Genomic DNA, 17,720 nt, shown 5'->3' on the forward strand with positions numbered 1-17,720 from the left:
AGTCACCCCAGTAAAATAACATTACATTTAACATAGCTGAGAATCTTCTACTCGACACAAAATATATGAAGCAGCGATTATAAGAAACTAGATTAGAAATTAGGAGCTGTAGTCTGCAGTCTGGACTGGAAGCCAGTGGGTGGCAGCAAAGGACGGGAGAGGGGAACTCGTGCAGTGACGGAGAAATGGAAGCGAAGAGGTCAGAATTGTTGCTGAAGGTCTGTTGGTGAGTATCAGAGGAAAAGTTCAGGACACAAAGGTCAGAGCTGAGAGTGGAGTCAGGTAAACTGCTGCTAACTTACAGGTGGGTGGTGGGCAGCGAGGAGACAGGGTCGGGGTCTGCTCCTCAACAGTGCTGCACTGGCTTAACACTGCACTGTCTGTACTAGTGGAAACACAGACAGCAGCCACTGCCCCCGTCACAAGAAAAACACACAGACAGAGAGCGTGAGATGATCAGTCTAGAAACTCATTAGTTAACAGATCCATGATATCTGATGAATGGGTTGTTTAGATGCCAAGAAATATTACGTTCCCAGATTCAGCTTGTTTTATCAGATCAACCTGGTGGATTCAAAATTTAACTTAAACACAAAGAAAACCAGTAAATCATCACTAGTTGAAATAACGCCCTCCATCTTCTTGTATCTAATTCTTTGACCAAATACTCCAATTAATTATTTTTCTTTTAAACGAAGCACAGAATGAATGACACTGGTGTACAGCTCAGTGAGGTGGAGACCGGCTGTAAGCAACACAAAAGTGAAGACCACAGAGATCAGACGCACCAGATTTTTAAACGTTTAAATGTAGTTTAGTTTAAAAATAGTGTTCATAAGTTGCATCATACCAGGTGGTTACAGCACAGAATCTAAATATGACTTTAACCTGCAGTAACAGTTTTTTTTAGCCACTTGGGGACAGTGGAGTAAACACAACACAGACATATGTCATTTAATAACTTATTAGTGAACAATTGTTTATTTCACCTTCACCATGAAGGTCATGTTGTCATTGGCGTCTGTTAGTTTACGCAAAAACAACAAGATCCAAGGAAAAAATACATAAAAATTGGTGCTCTCCAAATATTCTTCCAGTTTCCACATTTTGGATTCTTTTAAAGTCATGTTTCTGGCCACATCAGAAATATAAGTTCCATAATATTCGTAAATGTCTGTTTTCTACCAACTCCTGAAAGACATCACCTGGCTCTTAAGTCACTAACTTTGTATGTCATCCGTTAAGTGCTGAGTGGGTGGTGTTCAGTGGGTTTCTTTGATGAAGCCATTTGCCTGCTGTGACCAAAACAACACCATGAGAGCGAATCAATGGAGTTCTGTGGCTGACAGCTAAACAACAAACCGAAGCTCAGTCTAAAGCTCCACAAAGAGCAGACCGGCAGATTCAAGTGATGATTCTCATCTACGACTTATTTCATCGCATTGTTTCCACATTTAAAATATTGATTAGATGTGAATTACATTTAATTTTCACTCATATCTCATTCTGCTGGTGCAACAGGCCGCAGAGAGCCTGTCGCTGCAGGGCTGCAGGTACGCAGCTGCAGACTAAGTGTCATTCTGGTCACGTTCCTCTGTAACTAACAACATGTCGACCCAGTGCTTCATCTCAGAGACTCTGACTGTGAAACACGGAGGAGCTGATGCGTCCTCGTAGTGTCTGAGTTTGTCTTTCAGAGAAGACAAACATCATATTCATAGAACTTTCCTCCAATCCAACTTGAACTAAATGTATTGAGCCTCAGAGGGAGACAGAGGAGAGAGCGGCCTCTGGATTGCAGGTCACTCTGAGACTGAGTGCCGGTAAACCCACGGAAAGCTGCTCAAGTAGCTAGATTAACTCTTTTCTGGAAAGCTGCAGGTAGCGCTGTCCTACTTCATTCACCTGAAAACTTTCAGGCATCATCCTCTGAGCAGACGGCCAATTAAAGGCTTAAGTGGAGTGGGGCATTCATGCTGGCATGTGTGCACGCGCTCACGCACACTGCCAATCTAAATAGAGGCAAAGGTGCCCGCACATGGTCGACTACAGTGAGCGCCAGAGGAGTTAATGAGCCTTTGGATGTAAATACTGTAAGAGCAGCGCGTCTTTGCTCTGGAGTTACTGTCAAACAAATGCTGCTTAGTTTCAAACACAAAACTGTCAGTACACTGTTTTTAGTTTTTACAGTGGACAGCAGCAGCTCTGTATTTGTCCTTATACGTGTACAGGGTTTACATCACAGTCAACTTTCCTCACAGGCTCCTCTCATCTGAACGGATTAACTTCCTGGACACACACATTTTACTTAAAGGTAGGGTTGGTAAAAAAAGAAAAACTCTTAAAATGTTGTAAGCTGTGAAAAGTTGCCCCAAAGTCAAAGTCAGTAAGTTTTGTGAGGGTTGGATTTTAGTTGTGTAGCCTGATCTTGCAGCTTTTCCAGTATTACCAACCATGTCTTTATGCAAAAGTAAACATACACATAAGTACACGTAAAAAGACAACATTATCTTTTTATCTTGAGTAAAAGTACTTGCGTTAAAATATACTTAAGGTATAAAGTTTGTTTGTATTTTGTTTAAATTGTACATATTTATTCTCTTTAATAGTTTCTTGGGTTTATATTTTTTTACTTTACTGAGTGTGTATTTCAATGATCCACTGTAACATGGTAAGTCTTATCCTGTCAAGAGTAAAAATACTATTCCCTATTGCAACAGTCTGCTAATGTGCGTACTGTGTATTTTGGTTAATACAAGAATAATACAGACTTATTCATATTATTGTCATATTAATCAAGTGCTGAGTCTCTTCTCAACACATTTCATCTGCTGCTGCAGGAGGCGGGGTCTTAAGTTGACAGCTGTTGCAGAGTAAAAGTAAAAAGTACCTGAAAAACGAATCTATTTAATAAAAGAACAGATGTATGAAAAGTAAATGCACTTTGGTACCTTTCCCCAGCAAACATGCTTTACCTCCGATTTAAAGTGAAGAAATACACAAGGAGATTCATCAGAATGTTTATTTGTCTGTCCTGTAGATGTAAAGTGAACCATGCAGAGAAGGTGAAAGTTGGACAAGTACCTTTCCTACCTTTCATGTCCTCCTCTTCTGTGTTATTACAGCTCTCTGTGGAGCCCTGTCAAAGAGAGAGGTCCAGACAAAAGAGAGGCAGACAGAGGAGTGGGGGGAAGGAAGAAAGACGAGAGACAAAGAGAGACAGCGAGACAAATCATTCTTTTAATGTGTCAGTGAGATGGGATCAGGGGACGGCTTGGACACTCTGCCCACATGGACACAGAGACAAACTGACGGACAGATGGAAGGGTGGACAACTCCCTCCCAGGAGCACAAACCAGCCAGGACAGCAGCGAGGGGAAGCACTGCGAGCCACGCACGTCAAAAGAGTGTGAGCGAGCTGAACAGCTGCCGCTAATTTTAACACTAGTGTGTGTGTGTGTGTGTCAAAGGTTTATAAGAGTGTTAGCATGTCAATATATAGTGATGTACACATGGCACTGCAAATAAAGAGGTTCGAGCTGCTTCCAGGTTTAGGAACAAACCTGATGTGAGTGTTTGAGGACAAAGAGCACGAGCTGCTGTTAGAGACTGTGCAGGATTTTCTCTTTTAGATCTGTTTGAAATGCTGTTTGGATCCTGGAGGAAACCACCAGAGTAAATATACACTTTGACTGATCGACTCAAATCTATTCACACTCAGCCGTAGCATTTTCTAGTGAGTTAATTTAAACAGATAATTAAACATCACTAAATAAGCTGAAAAATCAATCTAACATTTGAAGATTTATTAAATGTTTATTATAATTCATTGTCCACCTTTTAATCTTCAGGGTAAAAAAGGGATGTTGACTTACTGTTTAAAATGTTATTTAGGTACTACATTGTTTAGGTTTATGAAATGAGGATCCGTATATTTTAACAAAGTAGATTTGCAAAAACAAACTATGCAATAATTTACATTTGGAATTTTAGTTTGTTCCCCAATTTATGTTTCCTGGATAAGCAGTAGGCAAACGCTCACTTAACTTTCTCTCAGGTCCAGCCCACATGAGATCTGATTGGCCAAATCAAACAAGAGTTAATTGTTGGTTAATTAACCTGGTCCCACTCGCCAACTCCTGCATTCAAATATTAAACCATTTTTTAGGGACAATGAAGAAGAACAATTATTAATTGTTTTTAATCTTCAAGTTTAATCATATATAATTTAGAGAATTCAAGTCAGGAGGAGGAATATTTGTCTTTCTTTTTTTTTGGACAGTGATGTATGAAGTAATATTCAGAGAAAATCCTCCACGTGTTACCTGCGAGTGTTAGTAGTGGTGGCTGGTGGCTAGTGGCGGCAGGAGGAGCGGCTTACCTTGGTGCCGTCAGCTGGGTTGTGTACGACAGTTGTCTGGGCTTCCTGGGGGGAGGTAGGAGACACTTTACCATGCAGGGATGGATGGAATAAGGGGAAAGGGTGGATGGGATTCACCAGAGAAGATGCCACGGAATATCAATGTATTCCGTGATGACAAACACAGACACATAATCTTGCAGAGGAGCTGCAGTACGGAAGCTGTTGATCATTTGTGGTGAGTGAATAGATGACGTTCAGCGTCCTGTCGTCTACAGGATTATTTTAAAGCCTCCAAAACACACAAACAGCCATGAACACAAATATTCACCTGCCAGGGTCACGACTGAGGAGGAGGAGGGTCCTGTGAGTGAGTGTATGTTTATTACAGAGCGAGTGCTGGTGCAATAAAATGTTCATGTCACCTGGACATTATTGTATTTACCAGGTTCAACATGTAAATGCAGTTTGTTTCAACAAGTTTCAACTAGAGCCTGACTGAGTTTAGGATTGATATGAAAAGTTATTCAACAGAATAAACAATGCAGGAAAGATTCATTTTTGTTTACATTTGACTTCGCAGAATTTTCTTAACCTAATTTTGGCCTCAGGAGTCGATCCTCAAACTGCTATTTCAGTCAGGCTCTAGAATCAACTGTGGATTTCTGATATATAAATGACTACAGAGGTAAAAAATAAATACTGAAGAATAAATGAACTTGTGTAGCAAAAAGTTTGTTCAATTTTTCCACAGACAATAACTTCTACAATCAGATTTGTTTTTAAGATGCTATGATCACAATCGAAATCTGATCAAAGTGGTTTAACTGTGCGTTCACGTGCTCCTCGGGTCCAATTTCCTGAATTGTGAAGTCAAAATGTGGAAAAACACAAACGCTTCAAACACAAAGAGGATGCAGGATTTTTTGTGTTTACCATTACACCTCTTTCTAATATTATTTAAAACGTTAATCCTAAAATTGTCTGTAATGGATAAAAAAGTGGTGTTTGGTGCTCATGAGAGATGGATGACAAAAGAATTGAGGAGGCAGTCTTGTGAATTTTTACAGTCAAGAACAATTTTGGGGATTATTCCATCACTGCTCTCCATTAGTCAATGCACAGTTTAGTGAATGACACCAAGCTCATGTCTGAAAACTTGAGCGTTTCAACCATGTGCATCTCAACCTTCCACCCTGGTGTATATACCACATTAGTGAATGTGATGTGGAGCCGCTCCTCATCCTCAGTCGTGACCCTTCCACACAAACATTCAGCAATAAGCAATTCAACATCTCTGAGTACGCCACAGTTATGGTGGTTAGGTCACACAGTCCCAATCCCGACCGACACCGAAACCAAGACCCAGGAACCTGAGAACATGCAGCCCCTTTAACTACATGTTGGAATGTGGGGAATTAAAAAGTATTAAAACATGTTTTGGGTATTTTAAGCCTTAATTGTAAAGATGCTGCAGCGACCAAAGTGATCTAAGGATTCACTTAATGGTGAAAAGTAAAGTTTCTTGGTGTGTGCTGCATGTTTGGAGAAAGACTTGTTCAGGCTCTATTGTACTATGTTGCATACATGGCTCCATTCCAGAAACATATACAACAACAGGGGCTGCATCCTCATACAATTCTAATGGTTCTATCACACGTCCACGCCAGCTCCTGTTTTACCCAGAACTCCTCATCGTTTACGGTTCACATACCGAAGAGCAATATGGTAAAAATAACCTGAACCCGTCTTTTGATGTAGCAAGACGTTCAAGGTTTGTGTTTTCGAGCTCTGCTTTCCAAGAAATTGCAATAACCCCGTCTGACTTCAAAAGCAAAGCACCGGAGCTCAGGTGATACACAAAGGAGTCACCAGAGCTTGATTGAAGCGTCTGCTGTTGTGCTTCGAAATGAAAGTCATTTGTCTTCCTGTTGATGTTGTGCACTGTGGATATATATATATATATATATATATCTCCATATATATATATCTCCACAGGAGGTCTGGGTAGAACACGAGCCAGGGGAGACGCTCGAAAGAGAAGAAAACACAGCTGTTTAATTTTAAAGTTGTCAAATTCACCAGCAACATCACAACAATCTGTGTTCACGACAGAAGCTGAGAGGATGAGGGACAGAGTCGATTTTACTCAACGTGGGATGTGACAGAAAGATGAGAACTAAACATTAAGAAGATGGAAACAATGATGTGGTGCCGGGAAAAGCAACGTGAGAGAAACCAAATAGAGATGGGGTACCATTGGTGCTGAAGATGACATGCTGCTGTCTTTGGTGCTGCTGCTGCTTACTACACTGTTTTTACTGCTGTTTCCCTGCGACTGGGGCAAAGAAACACAACACAGAATGACTCCTACTGCTCCAGCTGGGCCTTAACCTAAAAACCACAGGAGCAGGGCCGTTAAATGGCCGATATCACTATTCCACATATTGTAGGATAGTTAAGTTTTAAAGCTACGTAATCCAGGAGTGGGACGTTTGATGCTGAACAGATTTATCTGATTATCTGTATCAGTCATCTGCACCTTACTGCCTCGTACATTTCACAGCGGCTGTTGATCTGTTGATGTTTAACATGACCTCTCTCTCTTGATCATCAGGAGCAGATTAAACATCTTGCATCATGTCCCTCCCGTGTTTAACTGACGTGTAGATTTTGTCTCCATTATAAACCTGTGTATTCATTGACTGACGAGCTTTTTGAGTCTAGCACCCTTTTTTCACTCCTGCGTTCAACGACTACAACTTCCGCAGACACTGCGCGACAAAATAAAACATACAGATCAGTCAACACATGCATTTCAAATATAAATATTACAAATTTAAATCTAAAACAAGTTCCCCATTTTTGGGCACAACAAAAATGTATGTAAGGGATTAAGAAAACGTTTTTTAAATATAGACACCAGTCCAGGTCTGTGCATGCAGTGAGAGGCCTTGAGTTTGTTCTTGTTGAGCGTGTGCGTGCATGAAGGCGTGTAGTATTTGTATTTAATGACTCAACCCATTTTTCTTTTTCCAGATAGAAATGATCCTCCATAGATTTGACATATAACTCAACACTTTTCATTTCCAAATTGAGTATTAGGGGAATTAGTAACAATGATTTAGATGCTCTGTTGCTCAGAAGTAGCATTTTAATAAAAATGTTTAAAGTAATAAAAGATTATGATTCAGAATTCCTACAAAAGAAATATAATTGACTTGATTAAACTACATTCAGCGTTTCTAAGATGCCTGAACTCTGTTATGCCTGAACAATAATCTGCAGGTGACAAAGACAGCTGTTTTATTCAGAGGAAGAAGGAGAAAACTCAAATTAAAAAATAATAATGATACCATAAATATACAATAGTTGAAAATGGGGAAATGATTGTATATTGATGTGAACGGGGTGGATTCTTTGATGTCAGGGATGGTTGGTAGGAAAGTCAAAATGCCTGATTTCATCCACAGGACTGAGGGGGATGAGATTTATGTGTTTGTCATTTGTCAGGACTGGAAATGTTCTTTGTGAAACCTATGGCAGAACAGGGGGCGATGCTGAGATGTTGGATGAAGTTAGGAAATCCAAACAAAAAGCGAACAGGACAAAAATTGTCATAGACGACGCCTCAGGCATTTCTGCACAAAGGGAAGGAAAAATCAACTGAAACGGAGGCGGGGGTGGGGGGGGGGGGGGTAGACTTGGAAAGAAGAGGAGAGACGAATAATGAAAACATGGATGAAAACGACAGAGCCGATCTCACCATCAAACAAACACTCGAGCTGGACTTCCTTTTCTGACAGACAGCAATGGAGAGGAGGAAAAAATAAGGGGTCATCGAGAAACAAGGAACTAATCAAAGTAGTAAAAAAAAATTTTTTTAAAAGCTGCCATTTTGATCCCAGAAAGAAAAAACAGACGGAGGGACACTGAAGAATAAAAGAATCAGCCGCAAAGAAAATACCAGGATTATTTCTTTTTAAAGGGAAAAATATTGAAACCACTGGTTGAGCAGTTTATTTGTCTCATGTCTTATTGGAGGGCTGGATTATCTATCGTTTAATTTACTGTATGTAATAGGAATTCTATTTTGGCGCTTGTTGATCATGGCGCTTCACTGCATGCACTGAGGCTGTCGATCAAAACGAGCAGCAGGACGTGATGGAGGCACGAATCGCTAGGAGATTATAAATGGTGGTTAAAAACAAACATCATCCTAAACATCCAACAACTCTTTATCAAGTCCCTTATTTTCTCATGAACATCATCAACCTACGACTTGATTTTTAATATCAATCTAATCCACCGAGAAACAAATTGTATTTAAATCAGATTTTAAAGACTAAGAAAGAAGCACCAGGACACAGAGGTCATACAACTTAAAGGACATACAGCTGTTTTCATATCAAACAGACAGGTTATTACTGAGCTGTTAGGGTGACAGACTGAAAGGGAGACAGCAGAGGACAGGTAGAGTCAAGGAGACAGAAACAGTCGATAAATCCCTCTCGGGTCAGAGAACTTACCTTCACACCGTCCGACTTTTTGTTTAGTAAAGTCTTGCACGCTGAAAGAAAGAGAGAGAGAAGTGTCACACAAACAGTGGAGAGGCTGAGATCGTATCAGCAGAACAAACAAACACAAATAATGGCAAAATAAATGAAGTCCGGTGATGACGTGAACCTCATTTCACATTTATATATCTCTAAGAGAAGAACCTCTGCAGAAATGTTGGATATTTATGATGCCGAGAATGAAAAGCAAACTTGGAGAATAGGAAAACTGATTTAAAAACATTCTCTATTATTAAAATTTAAATTATTTCAGAGCAGGTGTGAACCCTGAGGGTGTTTATCCCTTCTGTATTCTACCATTAAATATATACTAGCTTTGTTTTCTTTTTAAAGAGAAGCGAGAAATGAGAAAGTCAAAATTATAATGTAGCAAGTTAAAGTGTATAAGTTCATTTTAAGTCTTAACTGTGATGATAGAATGATGAAAACCTGGACACTTGAGCACAAAGTTAAAACAAGGAAACGACCAAATACCTTAATAAAAATGTCCACATGTATAAACACACACACACACACACACAGAAATGTACAGTTGCTTCAGAAAGTCTTCAGGCATCTTAACATTTTCTCATTTACTAAAAAAACATTCAGTTCTTTGGAAAATCCTTTGGCAGCTTCAGTTCTTCTTGGTTAGGTCTCTACAAGCTCTGCACTCCTGAACTTGAACAGTTAATCTTTCCTGGCAGATCCTTTCCAGCTCCGTCAGGTCTACAGAGAATTCCTCAGTGGACTTGGTGGCTTGATGTTTGTCCTGACATGCAGTGTGAACTGTGGGACCTTATATACAAAGGTGTCAGGCTGCAAACAGTGCGACCACAGAACTGCGAAGGGACTGAACACTTGTTTATCAGTGAGTTTTATATTTTTCTGAAAACCTTTTTTCTGTTCGTCATTGGTCACTAGTTTACACTAAATGTGAAATGATGAGCACAAATGGAAATTTCATTCTACAATGTGACGGGACCTGAAAACTTTCTGAAACGACTGTGGACTAAAAATAAACACGTCTCATGAGTCACGTCTCAATGATGCCTCTTACCTTCCATTTACAAAGAAGGAAGGAGGGGGATGAGGAAGACAAGAAAACATTAAAATACTTTATATATATATATTAATATTCACACCAGGATTTCTTTTTTTCATGCAATGACCGTGGTTTCTCAACATGTCTGACATGCAGCATCCACTTCAGACCCGAGGAGAGCGCATCTCTTGAGAGTGACTGAGCAGAAACCTTTAAAGTCAGGACGTCATTTCTGCAACACTGCATGTGACGATACTCAATCAAAAAAAGAAAATCCATTGTTGACCACTCGTCAGCAAAGGATCCACCTGATCAGAACACAATTCCTGTGTGAATGGCCGTTTAACAAACAGCTCGCCCGGTCGTGTGACGGACATTCACCTGTAAAGGGCTCAGTTATGCTTCGAACAAACTATGTTGAGTCCATTTTAACAGTCTGACATTTTGTCTGAAGCATTCTGGGCTGTGAGGCATTAGGTAGTTTTGTCTGTTCACACAAAAAATAACAGAGGAGACAAAGAAAAGATCACAAAAGACACTGCACTCCGTTTATCCAGCTTCCCATGCAGGCTGGTATACTGGACAGGACTGTACGCTCATTCACATGCTTGGCTGGCTTTCAGTGCCAGAGCCGTGCAGAGGAGAGGTTGCAGCGAGCACAGGCAGGCATCGACTGGGCATCAGCCGCGTGCTGTATATACAAACCAATTCAAAGGAGGTAAAACTGGGAGGAGTGTTAAGCTGGGCAGACACTGTGCTACTTTAGAAATGTTAAATTCTACCTCTCACCACAGTGTGTGCCCGGCTTTAATAAAGGTTGAATATTGGTGTTTCTATTTATAGAATGGTGATGCTGCAGAGGGAAAGGTATGCAGCCTGCACCGGTCGTGTTGATGCAGAGATGTGTAAACGCAGCACGGCAGCAGTCGTTGGCTGGAGGTCAGAGAACCTGTCCTGGTGAGTTCTCTCTGTTCATTTACATGTTGGTGTGTGTGTGTGTGTGTGTGTGTGTGTTTGTAAGATGCCCCAGTGCAATGACGACCATTCTCAGGTGGTCCATCAGTGTGCAGGCAGCAGGCAACAGGGGGAGGGGTTCGAGCAGCCCAGGACACATGCCAACAACAAGAGTGCAACGTTGGCAGCGCCCGACTCCGACACCCCCTCTGGCAGACGTACCTTCCTGTGCCATTGCGGCCGTGCTGGTGGTAGCGGCAGGGCTGGTATGCTGCCGTCCCACTATTGGACAGAGAGGGATTCAATGTGGCGCCACAGGTGGGACAAGAGCCTCACTAGAGCCTGACAGCATTTTTCTTTCTTCAAGGTTCTTTAAGTTAGTGAACTTTAGATTTACTGTCTCATCCAATGAGCTGCTCACCGTTAATGACATTTCCATTTAATAGCTTTTCTCTGATGTGCAGCTGCTGTGGCCGAGACATCTCAGACAAACGCATTAACTGAAAACACGAATGCAAGAGCCACATAACAGAAATTCAAGCACTTTGGAAGTGAGCAACAACAGATACTGACAATGAAACGAGCAGGCAAGCCAGATGCCACTTAAAATTAGATGATTGACTGTTCTTGGTTCTACAGTACAAGTGCGTTCTTCCTTTTCGGGCGCTCTTAAGCACCCGTATCAAATTTTGCATTTGTTTTGTAGTTGTGTTTTCATCCGTGCATTCACGTTGTGGCTCTTACATTTGTTTCCTCCGGCCACCGTAAGTAACAGATGGGAAACCTTTGTAACAAAATGCTTATACTAGTCTTAATCTTATCTCCATGGACACTCACAGTGATAAACATGCCTACAGTTATGTTTGAAGCAGTTCAGAGGTTTGTTCTCTTCAGTCTGCATCAATCCTGACCAGTAAGAAGCAGTTGGCTGTGATCCACCAGAGCTACTTTACTTACATGAAAGCATATAAACACAGGGCCAACAGCAATAATGCATTCGCTCGCTAGGCCGCCATCCAGAGCACAAATAGGAGCGTTCAATCAAAAGTGTTTCAGAGATCAAACCGCTTACGAGGAGGAAATCAAAGCCAAACCCCTGAAGTGTGAAATAAAAAACTGCAGACAAAGCTGACAAGCAGCTCGGACAAGAGTAAACATGTGCAGTTAAGGGGTCAAAAGAAATCTCAAACAGGAAGTAGAGTAGCAGGACTTAATTTGAAAGATCAGAAAAAGACAACTTCACTGTGAAATCTATTTACAAAAAGACAAACAACACACTTGTTTTTTTTAATCATAAAACAGCTCAAATTGTCTGAATCCAGGTTCTTTGTACGGCTTCATTCACGCAGGTGTCATTGTTATAACTATGATGTGTCAGTGAAGCTCACCTGAAAAGTTCCTGGACACCAGCATTGTCGTGAGGATAGCTCCCTACAGACACACAAAAATCAGCAGCGTAAGTATTTGTGTTATTGCGACATGTACGTGTGTGTATGTGTGTGTTGATGCTCACTTTAAGTTTCCTCCTGGCGTTGAACTTGCGGAGACATTCCACAGTCTCTTGACGGTGCATCATGGAGGCCACAGTGGAGCGTTGCTGTGTGAAGACAATAAATAACAACACAATAAATACAACTTCAGTGTTACACCATGGTGAGGTGGTGCACTCACTCCTTTATAACTGAACGACAAGGAGGAGAGACAAGGAGGCAAAGAGTCCATTATTTAAGAATTAGGACACCTCCCAGTTAGATTACTGCTCCTCGGGGTGAGTGGGTCGATCGCCAAAGTATTGATGCTACACTAGATACACAGTCTGGTGTTGAGTATTGATTCTGACATCAATAAGGTCGATACAGATTAAATTAATCCATCAAAGGTAAAGAATCTCCTCTGTGCTGAGGGATTTTCTTCTCTGTTGCTGTTGAGTGCACACGAGCAAAACATGAAAAGCAAGAAATGCCACATTTCTGACGTATCCATTTCTCTGTTGTTGTTATTTTTTAAAGTGGAAGGTGAAAAAACATGTAAGTGGAAAAGTCCCAATGTGCATTTTGTTAAGAAACATCAGTGTCAGATGTGTTTGACAACTATGATGTCGACAATCAAACAGTTTAAATTAACTCGGATTTACTCTGAGTGAGACTTTAAAGGAGAAGTGCATCGAAACGAATGTTTCATTCAACCCAAAGTTACAATTCCTCTTCTAGTATACACTCAATTAAGTAGGTAACTACGTTTGGTTCTACGTGAATTTAAAACTAAGCTGTGGGACCAACTCCTGGGCTTGGTTTAAACAACTTAACATATTTAACAAAAGAAAGTGCCATTTTGGCGTGATCCTTTTCACACACTGGAACGTAAAAGTGGCGTGTGCGACTTACGCAGACCCAGGGGTGCTTGATGGCCTGGTCGGCAGTGATCCGTTTGGCAGGGTTAATCGTTAACATCTGATTGATCAGATTCTTGGCCTCGGGGGTCACCGTGTCCCACTCTGGAGAAGGAAACTGAAAGAGACAGACAGAGGGAGGAAATGTTTAGGATGTGCATTATTGTTAACACGCATTCATTAGACATTCAAGCACACGTTCATATACACAATATAATATAATTATAGAGTAAGTTGTCTTTTTGTTGAGTGCAATGCAGACAAGCACCGGAACAGGAGTTATGCTGAGTGCTCAATAACTTTATATTTTATGGTTATAAAAATATATATAAATATAAAATAAAAATTCATGTGTTTGTTTTGTGTAAGACAGAGCTTTTTTTATTGTACACTTTTATTGATTTCTCAGGATTATTCATGGATCTTGATAGAATATTTAACATTTAATAGTTTCAGAATCAAATAAAAATCTGGTTCTAGTGAAGGTAAATGTGGATTCATAAGTGGACTCATTTTTATTTATTTATTTTTAAATAGTTGAGAGGACCAGGTAGAGTCTTCAAATTCAGATCTCACTCCGGTCTTCCTCCATCCAAGTAACACAAAGTAATGTTTACTACTAAAATTTAAAGCAAGTAGTCAAGAGACATTAACTCCATTCCAGTGTCAGTTGACAATTACAGACACAAATGATGGAAGGTATCTACGCGACAATGATGATATTAGAGAAGTGCACATTATTACAAGTGCTTGTCGCAGTCGGTTGATATCACTGTTCTTATTATGCACATTCATTAGATGTGGTTGCTTCCAATTATGGAAATTAATATGGGTATTAAATTTCTATCTCCCAGAGGACTATGACAAAATCTGATAAATAAGCCTATTGCTCTCTCTACATAGTAATCACTGAAGATTAAAATTATCCAATGACAAGAGGCAAGCAATTAAAACTTGAAATTTAATATCTAAATGAATTTGTGTGACAGATTTCTGGATGTGTTATCTGATGAGACTTGAAATGAAGGTGTCCTGCAGGGCTCCTGTTGAGAGCTGCCATTCACATCAATTATAATGCAAACAGGAAACAAAGAGTGTGGATTAGATTTCACGTTTCATGCAAGCAGGTGGAGCGTGAACAGATTCAAGGGAACTTGCGATGAGCATACGAGCTTCTGAAGTTCCACTTATTAGAGCTCAATATTTCTACATCAATAATAGATCAAATAAAGACTCTACATTCTCAGGTGGCCTTTATATTACTTCAGTGATATAAAGGCCACCTGACTCCCCAGTTGAAGCAAACTCTACACTTTTTCATAAATATCAGTTTTGCCTGATTATTATCTTAAATGAAGAATTATTCTCTGAGAAATTGGCTAAAATGTTGAAAAACGCCCGTTAGAAAAACTGAAAGAAAAAACTTCTGCATCCAGCCCCTGATCCAGATCCACACTGAAATTCAATGGGTTCTTCCCTGACCCACAATGCACCATTCCACCAAGTTCAGTGGTAATCTGTCCAGAAGTTTTTGCCTAATTCTGCAAATTTACAACAACATGATAAAACTGGATTTGTTGCACAGTGTTTTACTCTCCATCCCTCTTATGTCGTAACAACTGTTTTCAGGCATTGAACTGTTGTAACGACGCACGGGCGGCTCACATGTGCAGATGTACAGGAAGGTGAAGAGAGGTGAACTCACGTCATAAGCACCAGCCTTGATTTGTTGGTAGAGTTTGTGTTGGTCCTCGTCCCAGAAGGGAGGGTAGCCCACCAGCAGGATGTACAGGATCACACCTGACGCACAAAAACACACACAAACATTCTCTATGAACAAATGTACACGTGCAACAAAGTTGTAGCAGCAAACATACATTGAACAACACAGATAAGATTAATTCTGGTTGACTGACCACATGCCCATATGTCGACTGGTTTGCCGTATGGGTCCTTCCTCAACACCTCTGGAGACAGATATCCTGGAGTTCCTGCAAAACCTGCACAAACACGAACATTTCACATTGTCAGTGAGTTTAATACAGAAATACAAGCAAAGATCAATGATTCTCTCAACCTTCTATTTACCCTCATCACCATCATCATCATCATCCTCCTCCTCTGTCTCTTTTTTATGTTTTCATGTTCTGAGCCAACTAGCTCTCTGCTACTTCAATACTTTTTTATGTCCTCAAGCAACAATGGTGTCCTTGATGAAGCTGCTAAGAGTGAAAACTGAGAAAACAAATTCTAATTGTTATAAGCAGAGTGGGATTTCTCACCAAACCAAGCCTGTTGGTCCCCCTGCACCTCGATGGCAAGACCGAAGTCTGCAAGCTTCACCGCTGCTCCCTTCATCTTACTGGCCAGCAGCAGGTTCTCCGGCTGCAACACAGAGACACACGGATCTTCAGGATGAAACGTTCTCACTCCAGCAACTGAGGACCGTTTTCAATATTCCTTTGTCAGAGAGGATTTGGGTAAAAGGCTAACAATACAAAAACATGTCCATCCAGAGCTGGAAAAGCAAAGACTTGACAGTTTATATTTTGCCTGGCTGACACATAAAAACCCCAAAGCATTTTTCCTTTCTATTTTTTTCTACAATTGTAGAAAGTCATATTTTTATTTCCACTTCCAGACAGACAAAATAAAAGTAGAGGCATTTACTAAGATCCAGTTTTCAAATTCATCTTTGGACAAATTCTTAAGTTTCACATGAAAATTGAACTAAACATTGAAATAAAATACAAAACATATATGAGGAGGAATGAATACATTATAAATACAGTATAAGAGGAAAAAATACACTTCATTAAAAGGACAAAACAGAGAAGCATGTCCCCTCCTTCAGGAAATGACTGGATGAGCTGCAGGAGCACAATGACTCTCCAGTCATAATGAGTCATGAACTGGACTAGCAGGCGACAAACGAAGAATCTCTTCAGTCAGCTCTCACAAGATTTAACATTTCCACACTTCCACACAACTGATCACACAATCGTGCAAGAAGTCAGGACTTGGCAAAGATGAGCTGTGTTGTACTTCATTTTTATCTCCTTGCATAATAGTTACTCTCACTTAAAGAGAAGAGGAAACATGTCAGGTCAAGTGAAACTGATGAGAGGTCACTTACTGATTATAGCTGCACAGCTGTTTCAGATTCTTTTCTTAAAGGTTTTTCTTCGTAATGAAGGGAGATTCTATTCTGTCACCTCGTTTCCAGGGTCATTGCAACGCCCACATTAAATACTTTGCACCATTACTCTACAGACATTTAAGTTAATAAAACTAATAATAAACTATAATAAAAGGGCTGAGGTCATGAGGGTCCAGTGTGATATTAAAAACTGACCTCAGCAACGTGTAAATGCACCATGTGCACACTGTGACCTTTTTTGCAAAGAGAAGAGTCTGTTAAACAAGCACAGAGGTCACACGACTCTTCCCCTCCTCTCTTAAGCTGCTTGTCTCAGACGACCTCTTCCAAAGGAGAAACAGGAAACTAGCTGATATACGGAAGCTTTACTTTAGGACACTTTGAATGCACAGCTGCAAGACAAGGGTCACAGGATTGTGGACAAAATAGTGCTACTGAAATATAGGATGTCTTTGTGTGTCCTTCTGTCACATGACCCTGATGTCCACATCCACACACGACCTCTGAAGCCAAAGAGACCTGACTGTGTGTGTGTGTGTGTGTGTGTGTGTGTGTGTGTGTGTGTGTGTGTGTTTGTGTCTTGAGGGCAGCGATAGCCGTCCTCATTGACTCGTATGCAGACAGATGTATGACACTCGTAGTAACCGTCTTTGAGCATTGTCTGTTTCTTCTCATCTGTCAGTCTGTCTCTCTCCATCTAGTCCTTCATCGTCTGTCCCTCCATCCTCCTATCATCTTTCCCCTTCTATCGGGCAGAGTTGAGACAATGGATAGAACAAAAGTGAAGACAACAGAATGCCCGAGGACGGAGAGCTGGAGAAGAAGCAACTCGAGAACACACAGAGAGAGAGAGAGAGAGACAGATAGAGATAGATAGATGGGAGGTGGCATAATGAGTCCCTACGCTGGTGCTGCTGCAGCCGGGTGACCTCACCCTACAGTTACCATGGCAACCCAGCCTGCCACCAGCCAAGAGCATCTAAACTCTTTCTCTCTAATTCTTGTTTTCCCGTCAGCGAGTGGCCCTCCCGAGATGACGGGGAGGCAGAAATGTGATGCGCGCGAGCGTGAGGTCACACCACCCCACACTCTGTTGGCATTATTAGTCTATTTATGGAAGGAAGTTCTTTGAAGAGATTTTAATAATAATAAAGGTCTTTTTGTTTGATCTACAAGTCGTCCCAACACAAACGGATGCTTTAAAACTGTGTACTTTGGAGGATTTGAGGCGGTAAACACGGCTTTGAAATATAATT

The 17,720-nt window shown here is 40.8% G+C and overlaps 1 protein-coding gene across 39 annotated transcripts in view; it reads right to left on the reverse strand.

Moving 5' to 3' along the window:
- camk2g2 (calcium/calmodulin-dependent protein kinase (CaM kinase) II gamma 2) overlaps window positions 1-17,720 on the reverse strand; it is a 46,999-nt gene that overhangs the window by 5,946 nt on the left and 23,333 nt on the right. For 2 of the 39 annotated variants that reach the window (XM_069539321.1, XM_020092851.2), the window contains exons 7-18: window positions 15,587-15,689; window positions 15,221-15,304; window positions 15,010-15,104; window positions 13,300-13,422; window positions 12,429-12,512; window positions 12,304-12,346; window positions 11,138-11,197; window positions 8,890-8,930; window positions 6,618-6,698; window positions 4,382-4,426; window positions 3,094-3,139; window positions 303-410 (exon numbers count right to left, since the gene is read on the reverse strand). In XM_069539321.1, coding sequence (XP_069395422.1) covers window positions 303-410; window positions 3,094-3,139; window positions 4,382-4,426; window positions 6,618-6,698; window positions 8,890-8,930; window positions 11,138-11,197; window positions 12,304-12,346; window positions 12,429-12,512; window positions 13,300-13,422; window positions 15,010-15,104; window positions 15,221-15,304; window positions 15,587-15,689 — 913 coding nt within the window. Of the gene's footprint in view, window positions 1-302; window positions 411-3,084; window positions 3,140-4,381; window positions 4,427-6,617; window positions 6,699-8,126; window positions 8,160-8,889; window positions 8,931-11,137; window positions 11,198-12,303; window positions 12,347-12,428; window positions 12,513-13,299; window positions 13,423-15,009; window positions 15,105-15,220; window positions 15,305-15,586; window positions 15,690-17,720 lie in introns of all 39 variants that reach the window. The other 37 variants (XM_069539320.1, XM_020092841.2, XM_069539325.1 and 34 more) reach the window with 31 other exon arrangements.

This window comes from Paralichthys olivaceus, chromosome 14 (assembly GCF_024713975.1).
Source record: "Paralichthys olivaceus isolate ysfri-2021 chromosome 14, ASM2471397v2, whole genome shotgun sequence".
NCBI classification, from domain to species: Eukaryota; Metazoa; Chordata; class Actinopteri; order Pleuronectiformes; family Paralichthyidae; genus Paralichthys; species Paralichthys olivaceus.